Source organism: Phocoena phocoena, chromosome 19, assembly GCF_963924675.1.
Source record: "Phocoena phocoena chromosome 19, mPhoPho1.1, whole genome shotgun sequence".
Lineage (NCBI taxonomy): Eukaryota > Metazoa > Chordata > Mammalia > Artiodactyla > Phocoenidae > Phocoena > Phocoena phocoena.
In genome coordinates this window covers 20,749,201-20,763,118 of record NC_089237.1, presented here as the reverse complement: position 1 = coordinate 20,763,118, position 13,918 = coordinate 20,749,201, and the positions used below count along the sequence as shown (strand labels likewise).

Sequence of the window (13,918 nt, the reverse complement as noted above, 5' to 3'; positions counted from 1 at the left end):
CAAATTTAAATGTGAAAGTGACTAGTTCAAAAGATAGATACAAAACAAATGTATGCTATATCATTCCTAGTTTAATGTTTAAGTTACCATTTTTAAAACTGCTCCATAGAAAAAATGTTCACATACCCCAAAGTGTTAATGGTGGTTATATTAAAGGGAGAAGGGAGATCACAGGGTGCCTTCACCTTGGGACTTTGAGAAATATCTGAAATGCTTTACAACAAATATATATTTCTTTTGCTTTTAATTACATTGTCTTGAAAAATGTTACATAGAACTAAAAGGCTTATGATGAAAACCAGCAGTCTCCTCCTACACTCCTACGCATCCCTCAGTCCCGTGTCTCCTAGCTTACACTCCTATAATTGCTTCCTTCTTCCAAAGATGTGTTGAAATCCCTTATCTGCTGCCTAATTCTCTTTATTCTGTGGGTTTCTATCTTTTCCATTGCTTTATTTTCATTTAGTGAGATTTCAAGAGGGAGAGGAAATTAATATGATCAATCTGCCACTTTTAATCATACAATCCAGGCTGATTTTTGGACGTTATCATGGTAAATGGGATGTATCAAAAAATAGCGGCTTGTTTTAAAGACATCATTCTGGTGATTGGGAATAGGGATGGTGAGAATGGACTGGGGAGGGCAGCACCCAGAGGCTTGTGGGGAGAATGCTTAAAGAGCTGACAGGAGGGACTTCCCTGGTGGCACAGTGGTTAAGAATCCGCCTGCCAATGCAGGGGACACGGGTTCGAGCCCTGGTCTGGATCTTTCCCACATGCCGCGGAGCAACTAAGCCCGTGCGCCACAACTACTGAGCCTGCGCCCTAGAGCCCGCGAGCCACAACTACTGAGCCCGTGTGCCACAACTACTGAAGCCTGCACGTCTAGAGCCCGTGCTTCGCAACAAGAGAAGCCACCACAGTGAGAAGCTCGTGCACCGCAAAGAAGGGTAGCCCCCGCTCGCACCAACTAAAGAAAGCCCGCGCACAGCAACAAAGACCCAACGTAGCCAAAAATAAATAATAAATAAATAAAGTTATTTTTAAAAAAAGAGCTGACATGGTATTAGGAAGACACAGAGGTAGAATTCTCACCCAGCTGCAGCAGGATGGAGACAACAACGTAGAGGGCACGGAGAGTCCATGCCTCAGGGTCACAGCCCACGTCACGGGGCTGCTCACCCTGGTTCTGCTCCAGGATAGGCTCCACCTGGAAGGAAACCCACCAGACTGTAAAATCTAGAAACAAGGAAATATGCCAGAAATGGCAAATATTTGGCTGCACTCCTCAATCCTGAGCCCATGGCAGACGTAGCAATCCACCACGGCACTCTTGCCTGGAGACCCTCAAACTCGCAACATAGTGACCGGCACTGCTGATCAGTCAAGGTGGGGCCAACTGCCCTCCTGGGACTAACAGTTTTCCAACCCCCTTTCTTGCCCATAGGCAAGCAACAGAGCCTAAAAAGCCCATCCTAAGTTGTCCTGGAAACTATATATCCGGGGAATTGCCACAAACCAGCTGCACAGACAGCTGGCAGAGGACTATGAAGTAGGAAGGGACTCGTCACTGGGACTTCTGGATCCTTGAGAGCACAGGCATTCACTTCCACTAGGACCTGGGCCCTCAGCCCAGGCTGTCTTACCTTGTCCTTCAAAAAGGGCAGGGTCCCCTTAACTAGGGCCTCAGCAACAAGCCGCCCCTCCTCAGACAGCTCAGGGGGCAAAAAGGAGGGTGGCTGGTAGAGAGGCGAGGCACATAGTGGGACGGGGCTTCACTGTCTGGTGAGAGCTGGGACAAGCATCAGAAGTTCCAGAGAGCCCCAAGGAGTGCTAGATGGAGGTTCTTCCAAAGGGCTCCTGCTTTCCTCTTAGCCTGCAGGAGGTCGTAGGGGAAGAGGAGGCTGTCCCTCAATCCCTGGCCTGGGAAAGATGGCCAGTGTCTGAAGTGTGAAGTTCTATGCCTCACAAAATGTAAAAGGCAGTGTATACCCTCTTCCTCCCAAGATTTGATTCCCCACAGGCCCCTCTGCTCAGCATTTCCTCCACACCAGCTTACATCCAAACCCCTCCTCACCCATCAAGTCATCCAAGAAATCCGAAACGGCTTCTGTGTGCTCCTCTATCAAGATCCCAGCAGCGTATATACAATGGAATATTACTCAGCCATAAAAAGGAACGAAATTGGGTCATTTGTAGAGACGTGGATGGACCTAGAGACTGTCATACAGAGTGAAGTAAGTCAGAAAGAGAAAAACAAATATCGTATATTAACGCATAAATGTGGAATCTAGAAAAATGGTACAGATGAACCTGTTTGCAAGGCAGAAATCAAGACACAGACGTAGAGAACAAACATATGGACACCAAGAGGGGAAAGCGGGGGTGGGGGGGTGGGGGGATGAATTGGGAGATCGGGATTGACATGTATACACTAATATGTATAAAGTAGATAACCAATAAGAAACCGCTGTATAAAAAAAATAAAATTCATTGTTTCAAAAAAAAAAAAAGATCCCAGCAGCGTTAAAAAGGCTGCATGACAGAACCTGCTGGGCCTTCCATCTGTAGCTCCCCGGAGCGCCGGACCTCAGACACCTAGGACCAGGAGATGGGGGAGATAAGCCCACTCCCATTATAGCAGGTTGTCTCCGCACTGGCTCCTCCCTCTCTCTGCCCCAGTTCTTCCTTGGGCCTCTTACTCTTCGCTCTAGATCCTGCAGCTCTTCATCCTTGCTGAGGCACTTGGTGAAGCAGCTTAGCACCTCTTTTCGCTCCTCAGTCGGATTCTGGAGGACTCGCACCATGTCCTGCATCCTCTCCTTCACGCTTGGGAAATCCTCCAAACTCAAGGACTTCCCAGTAGAGGCAGAAATTAAGAACCCCACCCACCTAGCCTAGCAATCTCCATTACCAAGGCCCCCCAGACGCCATTCTTTATCTATCTTTCTTCTGGAGACCACCTCTCTGTATATTCCCTTCTTCTAGTCTTTCCCTGTTAAAACATCCTTCTTCCCAGACGCCCACCAGCATTGCCTCCCGCTGACCCCACTTCCACCTCCCCAACTCACCCTCAGTCTTATACCAACCCCCAATTCTTCTCCATCTGCAGGAAATCAAAGCTTATGCTGTCCTTTCCATTCAAAGTGCAAGCTTTGGGCCCCAGCAGGAGTAGTGAGGATTTAGAGGAAGTTAGAGCAGTGGTTCTCAGCCTCGACTGTGCATGAGAATCCCCTGGGGAGTGCCCAGACCCGATGCCCAGACCAGGCCACACCCCCAGATCACTTAAGTCAGAATTTCTAGAGGTGGGACTCAGGTATCACTACTTTTAAAGTTCCCCCCAGGTATTGTCTACAACCCATGAGAATCACTGTGTTTAGAGGAGACAGATGCACTCTCCAGACTGAAGTTGAAACCTGCTTTGGGCACTGTCCTACCCTTCTCCTCCCAATGAGCTCCACTGCCACACACACGTATGCACACACACTCACACGCACTCAGCTGCCCCACTTGAGCTGCGCTTCTTGAGGCCAGAGGGCTCAAGAGTGAGGAGCGCAGCTACCCTGAACACAGCTGGCTTCCATCCTTACCTAACCAAGATGAACCGCCATCTTTCTCTGCAGAGAGGAAGAATAGTCTCAGAGAGTCTTCAGGTCACCTCAACCCACCTGTGGACCTTCTTGTCCCAGTGGTGGAAGTTTTCAATTCTGGACTCTGAGCCCTCACTGCCCATGCCAGGGAGCCTGCATCCTCATCGTGTGTAAATGACAAAGCACTGTATTTACAGACCCCTTCCTACACCCTCAGAGACAGCAGGCGTAGGATTACGCCTAGATGATTGAAGGAGAAATGGAAGCCCAGAGAGGGCCGCTCAGCAAGTTTGGATCAGGGCAGGAACTGGAATCTATCCCCTGACTCCTCTGTTATGGCACTTTAGTCTCTTTTGAGCTAGCAAGACCTTGCCAGGACTGAAACTGCAACTTCTACAACTTCCAGAAAATTTTTCTTGAATTTTCTGCTCCATCTAGACTTCTCTCTACTCCTTCACAAGGCCTTTTAGGCAGTAACAACCCTTACTGGATTCAGGGAAAGACTCTGAAATTCCAGAGGAAGCCACGCGGTACGTGGGCCTCTCACTGCTGCGGCCTCTCCCACCGCAGAGCACAGGCTCCGGACGCGCAGGCTCAGCGGCCACGGCTCACGGGCCCAGCCGCTCCGCGGCATGTGGGACCTTCCCAGACCAGGGCATGAACCCGTGTCCCCTGCATCGGCAGGCGGACTCTCAACCACTGCGCCACCAGGGAAGCCCCCTAGTTCATTTTAACGTCAGCATAACCGTGGCTCAGGAGGCTGTAGAGCTAGTGAGTGGCAGAGCCAGGACTAGGCCCTGAGACCGTCTGACTCCTAGTCCAGTGCTCCTTTCAGTGCTAGTGCTATTGTGTGAGAACTGGCCAGGCAATTCAAGTGTGCTTCCTAGGCCAGTAACCCTTCAGTAAGGGCTGTGAGCCCAGGATCCAGCACACTGACCTGCACAGAGCAAGTCAGAGTTGGCGGAGCCTGGAAACCCTAGGTCAACATGCAATCCAACCTACTTCTCCAACAGGCAGATTTTTCTCCTGCCCTTACCACAGTTCCCACCTGGGTGCATCCTATTACATTCTTAGCACTAAGAACTCTATAATCCCAGGCCATTTGTTATCCTCTTTGTAAAAATAGTATCCTTGCCCATTCTGGAATGATGAACAGGAGGCCCAGAAGCTCACTCACCTTCTGGAAAGGATTTTTCTTTTCTGCCCGAGAAAACCTAATACCTAAACCAGTTTGTAAAAAGAGAAAGAGAGAAAGACCAGTTATCAAAAAGCTCCGTTCTGGGACTTCCCCGGTGGCACAGTGGTTAAGAATCCACCTGCCAATGCAGGGGACACAGGTTCGTAACACTGGTCTGGGAGGATCCCACCTGCCGCAGAGCAACTAAGCCCCATGCACCACAACTACTGAGCCTGCGCTCTAGAGCCACGAGCCACAACTACTGGGGCCCCCATGCCTAGAGCCTGTGATCTGTAATAAGAGGCTCACGCACCGCAACGAAGAGCAGCCCCCGCTCTCAGCAACTAGAGAGGGCCCACGTGCAGCAATGAAGACCCAGTGCAGCCAAAAATAATTTAAAAAATTAAATTAAAAAATAAAAAATTAAAAAAAAGGAAAAAAAAAAATAAATAAAAAATTGTTTTTAAAAAAAGAAAGCTCAGTTCTCTTTCTGTAAGGTCCTCTTTCTCCCCAACCTTCCCACCCTGCCCTCCAACAGAAAAAAAAAAATACTGGGAGAGAGATGGGAGTTAACACCTTCTAGGGAAGAATTAGTGTCATGCTGGGGCAAACCCTGGGTCAGTGGTGTCTGAGCAAGGACCCTTCATCACCCTTCTTCTCATTCCCTGGAACTTCCCCCCACCTTCCAGCTCACCAGGGCCCCTCCAGGCTGACATAGACCCCAGCTGAATCAACCCCCACCCTACTCATGTGTTCAGGCTCCCCCATCCACCCCGCCCCACTAGGCCTTGCTTACCCATAATCTCTGCGTTGGGGAAGACTAGCTGCTTTACTCGATAGCCCAGGACCTTCTCAGGGGTGATGGTCACTTCCGTTTGGTGCTAGGAAAAACGAGCTCAGGTTGATTGATCCGTAAGTGCTTGACATAGTTATCTTGCCTGATCTCCCAAACAATCCTGGGAGGTAGACATTTTTATCCTCATTTTACAGATGAGAGAACCGAGGCTCTGAGAGGGTCAGCAGATGAGCCCGTTTCACAGCCAGTATAGCTGAAATTTGAACCCGCATCTGACCCCAAAACTCATGTTGTTTCCACTTCATTCAACAAATATTTATGGGGAATTCCCTGGCCATCCAGTGGTTAGGACCTGGCGCTTTCACTGCCAGGGGCCCGGGTTCGATCCCTGGTCAGAGAACTAAGATCCTGCAAGCTGCGTGGCGTGGCCAAAAAAAAAAAAAAACTTATAGAGGACAAAACATGCCCGTTTTGTTCCAGGCATCGTGGCTCCTGCCCTCCTGCCTCCCGGAAAGCGAGGAAGACAATGAACAAGCAAAAAACACCCGAGTAACTATGAACCGTGGGAAGCGCTATGAAGCAAATGAAGACAGAGCACCACTAGAGAGTAACAGGGGAGAGGCTGAGTGATGCCACACAGACTTTGTTGGGGCAAGAAGAGAAGTCGTAAGAAGGCCAAGGAGCAGGCAAGACTGCTCAGAGAGGTCTAAAGGAAGAGCTGAAGAGTGTGGCGGCTGGAAGGCAGCCCCTGACCTGCAGTGGGTGAGCCGAGCTGGCTCTCCCACAGTCCCCACCTCCCAGGACCCTAACCTCGTGTTCATATCGGGGGCCAAAACATTTCACGGGGTCCCAAAAAATATATTGCTTTTCACTTTTCAGGATTACAGTCTTTGTCGCCTTCAGAGTTTCCATCACTAGATAAAGGTCTTCTCTCATCGCCTGGACTGATTGGAACGTAGGGGGCTCTTTACTCCTCTTCAGCTTTCTGGAGGGAGTAGAGGGGCAATGAGAGGGGCCCCACCTCCCAGGGACATTTCTCCCTCTCCAGCAGCTCGTTTCTATTTGAGATTAAGTGCCTCTGAGGCCGGAAGACCACAGCACCCCCGTCCCAGTTCACTTTACCCACTGTGGGCGGGAACGGGGTGCAAAGTGGGAAGGGAACCCGCTAGCATTTCTGGAAGGTTACAGCGTACCAGCACTGTGAGATACTTCACGCGTCATTTCATTTAACCCTCACCGCCCCGCTATGATGTAGGCAGGATTGCATCCGTTTTTCATATGACGAAATTGAGGCTTAGAGACAGGTCGTGAATGGTCCAAGTTCACACAGCTAATAAGTGTATAACTGGGATACAAACCCCAGTCTGTATGAGTCCAAAGCTTGTGCCCTTCCCATGGCACTGAGATAGGTATCTGCCCAGTCCACAATACCCCCTTCTCTGAGAAGGGGCTCCAGCTCCCTGCACTGGTCTCTGGGGCCTGGTTGAATTGTCTACCCTTGGGGGTCCATGAGGCATCTCTGATTCCACAAAGAAATTCATTTGGTGACTTAAAACAGCCTGATGGAGGACTTCCCTGGTGGTCCAGCAGTTAAGACTCCACGCTCCCAATGCAGGGGGCCCGGGTTCAATCCCTGGTCAGGGAACTAGATCCCGCATGCATGCCGCAACTAGACCCCAAGCGGCCAAATATAAATGTATGTATAAACCTCCCTCCCTCCCTACCTGATGGAACTTCTGGTATTCGCAACCAAAAGACCCCCAAGAAAGTCCTACATCCTTGCCTGAGCAGATCTTCCTCTACCTACCCTCCCCCCCACAACTCTATTTACACATTCCACATAGCTTCACTCTAGAAACAACAGGCTTGCTAGAAAAATTGAGTTCCCTCAGAAAAACTGCAGAAGCCCCCTCCCTAGCAATACCGTGATGGGTAGGGGTAGATCAAAGGACCAGTACAATTTCACTGCAAGGCTTTCAGTTTTTAATTAAAGAGGAAAAACAAAAGGCATCCACCGTGCTCAGGGAGGGCTAGCCCAGGAGAGCGGTGGGGCCCCTTCCCCCGACCCATCCACACTTTCCAACAATTGCAGCTAGGGAAGAAGACACCGATACCGACCACAACATGACTGCTGAGGAGGAAGGCTGGTGATATCCCTCTAAGTCTCTTGGAAGGACCATGCCCTCAGCTATCAGAACTTCTGTGGCACTTGATTGGTGCCACCCTGGTGGGGTGGGCCGGTGGCACTTCCTGTGCAGGAAATGTTCAACGGGGGTGCTTTGATTTCACTGGGCTTCACTTCAGCTCTCTTACCAAGTACTTACCATGTGCTGGGGATAAACAGAGAGGTTAGTAAAGTCAGTCCCTGGTCACAAGTGGTTCTGAGTGCAGTGAGGGGAGGGAACATGGAAACCACGGGCTTGCCGCAAGGCAGAGTGAAACAGGAACAAAACACAGATTTGAGCAGCACAGTATAGGAAAACAGAGGACAGTGGCCTCTTGAAAGCAGCCAGTTTTGGTCCAAGCCCAAGAAATCAATCACCCCGGAGGACAGCAGGGAAATGAGTGAATTGAGGACCTCAGAAGAAGGGCTCCTGGAGGCTGATCCTGGAAGAATGAGAAGGCTTCCTGAGGGTGGAGAAGAGGAGGGCATGCTTGAGTGAAGGAGTGGGACGGGGAGAGCTGGGAGTAGGGAGTGGGAGGCTGCACCAGCCAGGGGCCCCCCACCTCAGATGCTCTTGGTGCCCAAAATGGGCTTCTCCCTCCCTCCCTCCCCCTTGCTGCCCGCATCCAGCCTCACTTGTTCTTAATGGAATCCAGGAATTTCTGGAGTATCCGGGTCTTTGATAACTCGATGCCCTGCTCCAGGGACCTGGAGAATGTTATTCCCACGTCAAGTGTTTTTTCTTTGGGTAATTTCACTGTCAAACTTCCCTTTGAGTCTACGCTGTCCATAACTTGGGACTTAACCTCTTGACCTGGAAAGAGAAAGGTAAACGTCACACTGAGGCTGACCCCAAAAGATCTCTCTCTAGAAAATCCTCCCTGGTGCATCCCGTCCTGGGCTCCCCTCCACGATCCCCTTCCCTTCTGAGGAATTCTTCCAGCTGTGGCTCTCCAGCCAATGCTGTTCTCACCAGAAGTCATCATGCCTGGAGCCCACTCTGCCACCTTCTTACCAAATGACCTTGGATAAGTCACATCACCTCTGAATCTGTTTCCTCATCTATAGAAGGAGAATTTTTTTTTTGTTTTGGCTACGGCCTGCGGCATGTGGGACCTTAGTTCCCCAACCAGGGATCGAACCCGTGCCCCCTGCAATGGAAGCTCGTTGTCTTAACCACTGGACCACCAGGGAAGTCTCTATAGAAGGAGAATTATTAATAGTACCTACTTCCCGTGCTTGAGGAAATTAATAAACTAATGCAGTTAAGCACTTAACAAAGTGCCTGGCACACATACTAAATGTTCAGTAAATGTGAGCTAGTCCTATATAACTATTTGAGAGGCTGAAATGAGACAAGGAAAAGTAAAGTGAAAGAATTAGGAGGCCCTGACCTTTGGGAAATAAAAGTTAAGCAGAGTTCAGTCTCTGTGTTTGTGTGCACTGTGCAGGTGTGAAGTGAGGCAAGTCTGGAAAGTTGCCCACCCAGGTGGACTCTGCCCAGCCTTGCATAAGGCCTTGCATAAGCGCGTGGACTCCAAGTCAGTTGCTGCCCTGGAGCTAGTGGAGCATATGTGGAGATGCTGCCAGGCTGCGTGTCCTTCTCTCAGACCTCCCAGTTCTGAGCCTACAGAGCAGGGAGAACTTCTACTGCTGGATTTGGGGGGCAGGGCCAGATTTACAGAGAAGAAATGCATTTTGAAACCGGTGGAACTATGACAGACCTAGAAATAGTGCCTGAAATCAGTCCTGTGTGTGGGACGCTAATGTCTCAGGGCCCAATTGCTTCTTGAGTAACGTAAAAGTTTGTGGGTACTTTATCAGAGAGAAAGAAAAATCAAACCTTATGCACACAAAGAATACAGTATGGGGGAATTCCCTGGCGGTCCAGTTGTTAGGACTCTGGGCTTCCACTGCAGGGGGCATGGGTTCAATCCTTGGGTCAGGGAACTAAGATCCTGCAAGCCACACGGTGCAGCAATCAATCAACCAATCAATGAAACAGTATGGAGGAGGAGCAGGGGGAAAGAGTAACTTGACAGTGGAGAAACCTGACAGGCAGTACCTAGGCCAGCTGACCAAGGTCAACATCAACAGTGAGAAGTCATGTTGATAGTACATAACCCTGATATGATGTGATGGGGACAGCACTTTACCTCTGCAGTCTTCCTCCCCCAAACCCATTACCTAGGTCTATCCATAAGAAAAAAATCAGACAAATTCCAATCAGAGGGGTGTCCTACTATATGCCTGACCACTACTGCTCAAAACTGTCAAGGCGGCTTCCCTGGTGGCGCAGTGGTTGAGAGTCTGCCTGCCGATGCAGGGGACGCGGGTTCGCGCCCCGGTCCGGGAAGATCCCACATGCCGTGGAGCGGCTGGGCCCGTGAGCCATGGCCGCTGAGCCTGCGCGTCCGCAGCCTGTGCTCCACAACGGGAGAGGCCACAACAGTGAGAGGCCCGCGTACCGCAAAAAAAAAAAAAACTGTCAAGGCCATCCAAAACAAGGCAAGTCAAAGAGGAGCCAAAGGAGACGTGACAACTACATGTAACATGATGCCCTGGATGGGATCCTGGAACAGAAAAGGAACACAACATAAAAACCAAGGAAATCTGAATAAAGTATGGACTTTAGTTAATTAAAAACAACAACGATGTACACCATCTACACCATCTAGTTAAAAAAATAATAATCTGTTTGAAAAGGGAGCAGGCCAAGTTGCTGAAAATCAATTTAAATGACCAGTTCATCTGATTCTTAAGGACTTTTTTAGTTTGGTTTCATCTCTCCCTCTGAATTTTTTTATGCAAACAGACAGACTTTCCCTTAAAGCAAGTTAACTGACTTAGTCAAATTTTTTTTTCCATAATTAAACTTGCCCCTGCCCCCTGGGGAGTAAGATGATCATTGCAAAACATTCTAGTCCTGCTTTAAAGTTTTCTTCTGTTTCCAGTGAACTTGTCTTTTTTTTTTTTTTTTTTTTTTGAGAATTAGCTTTTAGTAAATTGACTCTTGGCAATTCTCGTTTCAGAGATTTGACTCAGAGTCTTTGAAAAATACTAATCTGAAAATTTCCTAAAGTCCCTTGCTTACTTAAACCCCACTTGTGGAAAAGCCCACCACCTCAGAGTATTCTGTGCACTGCTCTTGGTCACATAACAGCAGTACCAGGCACGTGGCAGGTGCTCTAAAACTATACACTGGTGTCGTTAGAATTCTTTTCCATCTCTTGGTGAGATCCAAATGGGCTTTGGCAGAGATGTCTGAGCTGTAAAACTCCTCACCATGAGGCGTGAGATGCTGCAATAAGTCTCCAAGTGAGGGTTCATCAACACCTATCCTGGGGCTTCTGAAACCCAAGAAACCCCAGGAGTTGCTGAGCTTGGAAGCAGGGGGATGGAACAGACTTCTCTACTAAGGCCTTTGAGCCCTTAAGGGAGTTCTGCTCACCAGCAACTTCCCATTCAGCCATGATCTCCAGGAACAGGAAGGGATAATAATAATAACCGCCACCAGTAGAATGATTGAGGCGAACTTTTATTGAATGCTCCTTCTTGCATGCACTGTGGTAAATGATTTATGTAATTTATCTCTTTTGATTCTTGCAACAGTCTTCTTGAGTTGATAGACGAGGAAACAAACTTAGATAAAACCACTTGTCCAGAGGTCACCCAGCTGGTAAGTGTGGCAGAGCCAGGTTTCGAAGGCAGATGCCCCCAATTCTAAAGCCTGAGTCCTTTCCTAACCACTAAGCTAACTGCCTCCATTTAATTATCCGTTTAAATGATAAACATTATAAACACACAAGAAGACCTCGGCTAATTTAAAAGCGAATTATTTACAAAGGAAAAAAATAGGAAAGACGACTATTAAAGAAGAGTTTCCAATAAAAATAAATTTCCATTTCCCCTATTCCCTTCTCCCCATGCAGCTCTCCCGTACATTTCTTTAATTGAGGTGTATGGACGTGTACATACAAATACCACGGTTCCTTTTTTGACTGGCTGACCTCATTGATAGCAATGGGGTGTTGACAGTGGGGTAGCGTAGGCGTAGACAAAGTCTCTCACCCACCTCATACGGACCTTGGAGCCCAGGAACCAGCTTATCAAACAGCCCTTCACCCTTGTCCATCTCCAGGATGTCCTACAGGGTGAGGTCTCTCTTATATTGGTATCCAAAGAAACGTCTCCTCTCCTTCACCAGATAGAAGCAGTGGAATCTGTCAGCATCAATGAGGCTTCTGACAGCGATCATATCCCCACCAGTGTCCATGTGTTTGACCACAGCTCTTGCGATTTTCTCAAATACCACGAGCATGGTACCTGGACCAACTGGGAAAAGGAAGCCCATTGCAGTTTGGGGGAAGGAAATATTGGTTCAGGTTTTTAAATCTTCTACCTTTGGCAGCTTGGGGTCAAGAAAGATCCAAAAGTTCTAGGCCAACCAGAACGGTTTGCCTTCCCTGTTTCCAGAAGGTGTGGTGGTCACTACACACTAAGGTGGGATGGCCATCACAAATGCTGGATTCTCCTCTGCCCCTTGTGGAAACTTTCTGGAGGAAAGCTGGAGTGGTGATTGCCCAGAAGGAAAGCGAGATCTGTTTTCTGCATCTCCCACAGCAGAGTTGCCCCTTGTTCAGAGGGGCCTGATGGGTGGGAAGGTAGGCTCACCATCCCCAGCCAGACCCTCACCAGTGCTGATGAAGAGGACCCAGGAAGAGATGAGGGGCATGACTGCCAGACCTCACATTACCAACCGCAACAGATGACTCGCTTCGCTCTGACCCCTGGGCCACCCCCACTTTCCTGTTCTGCAAGGCAGTTGGATGGTTGCCCCTACCAACCATTTCCCAGTGAGATGGTCATAAACTGGCCTCAGAAGGAAACAAAAGAGAAAAGGTAGTACTCTACCTTTGTACTCAAGAGTGGCTTGGAGCTAGGTGCTCTGGACAGCCCCTCACCCCCAAGTCCTGTCTCCTCAGTTTCTGGTCAACTTCTGAAGGGTCCCCTTATACTTGGTAAAATAAAATGAATCCCAAAACCCCACCTGGGGCATCTCCCTCCACCCACTCTCCCCTTCACCCTCTCCTGGTCTACTTTTGTCTCCATCTTGCCTGCCCTGCGGGACCCTCCACGGGCCCACCACAGGGCCAGCCTGACACAGCTGCTCCTCCCCCATTTCAGTTCAGCAGCAGCTCTTGTGTCCCCACCACATTGGACCCTTCGGGCTCTCTTTCCTCCAAATCCTTCTTACTCTTTCCCCTTCCATCAATCATTCCACATCTCCTTCCCTTTCTTCAGGCTCCTCTGTCACCCTCCTGAGGCCAGATCACCCCTCACAGTCTTCCTGGCCACCTTCCCCTAAGTCCCTTCTGGCTAGCCCAGGCACCTACTCACCCATGCTCCCTTCTCTGCCCCTGCCCCCATCATGGTGGCCAACTCTCCACTCACTCCCCACCTAGGAATTCATCTGGTTATATGGAAAGGCTGTGCCCAAGGCCCACAGTCCATCTCAGGGGCCACCCACCTCTTTTTTTGTCCTCAGCTACTCACCAAAAATGGAGGTTGAAAGAGTCCCCTCTGTGTAAGATCTCTGCACGGTTCCTGGCCACTGTGTCTCAGGAAATTATAATACAGGAATTGAAAAAAAAAACAAAAAACCCCAAAAAAACTGGAAAGCTAAGTGCCCCACCTCTCAGGCTTTTAGATAAGCCACATTATAGCTAGGGTGGAGGCAGACAGGCCAAAGGTAAGAAACCAACCCTTCCCTCCTCCTGGACCCAGGGAGCAGGTGGGAGATAGATGACAGACATACACAGATGATAGATATACACAGATGACAGATATACAGATGACAGACATACACAGATGATAGATATACACAGATGACAGATATACAGATGACAGATATACACAGATGATAGATATACACAGATGACAGATACACAGATGACAGATATACACAGATGATTGACAGATATACACAGATGACAGATATACAGATGACACTGCACTGAATGTGCTGTAAAGACTCCTCCCTCTCCTGGTCATGTGAGCCTCAGTAAGTCCTATTCCCTCCCACTCATGCTTATGGTGGGGAGAAGGAAGCAGGAAGATTCCTCTGAAGACACAAAGGCCAGGAGGAGATGCAGCCCTCCAAGGCAAGGAAGAGAAGTGAAACAGGGCAG

General features: G+C 49.1%; 1 protein-coding gene across 1 annotated transcript; it reads right to left on the bottom strand.

Moving 5' to 3' along the window:
* Positions 1–1,066: 1,066 nt before the first annotated feature.
* On the bottom strand, positions 1,067–12,048 carry GSDMB (gasdermin B). The gene is given in 10 exon segments (XM_065897981.1): positions 1,067–1,210; positions 1,647–1,719; positions 2,080–2,161; positions 2,550–2,598; positions 2,703–2,865; positions 3,596–3,617; positions 5,564–5,648; positions 6,374–6,548; positions 8,364–8,541; positions 11,814–12,048. Coding segments are annotated over 10 exon segments (1,206 nt in total).
* Between the last annotated feature and the right edge of the window lie 1,870 nt (positions 12,049–13,918).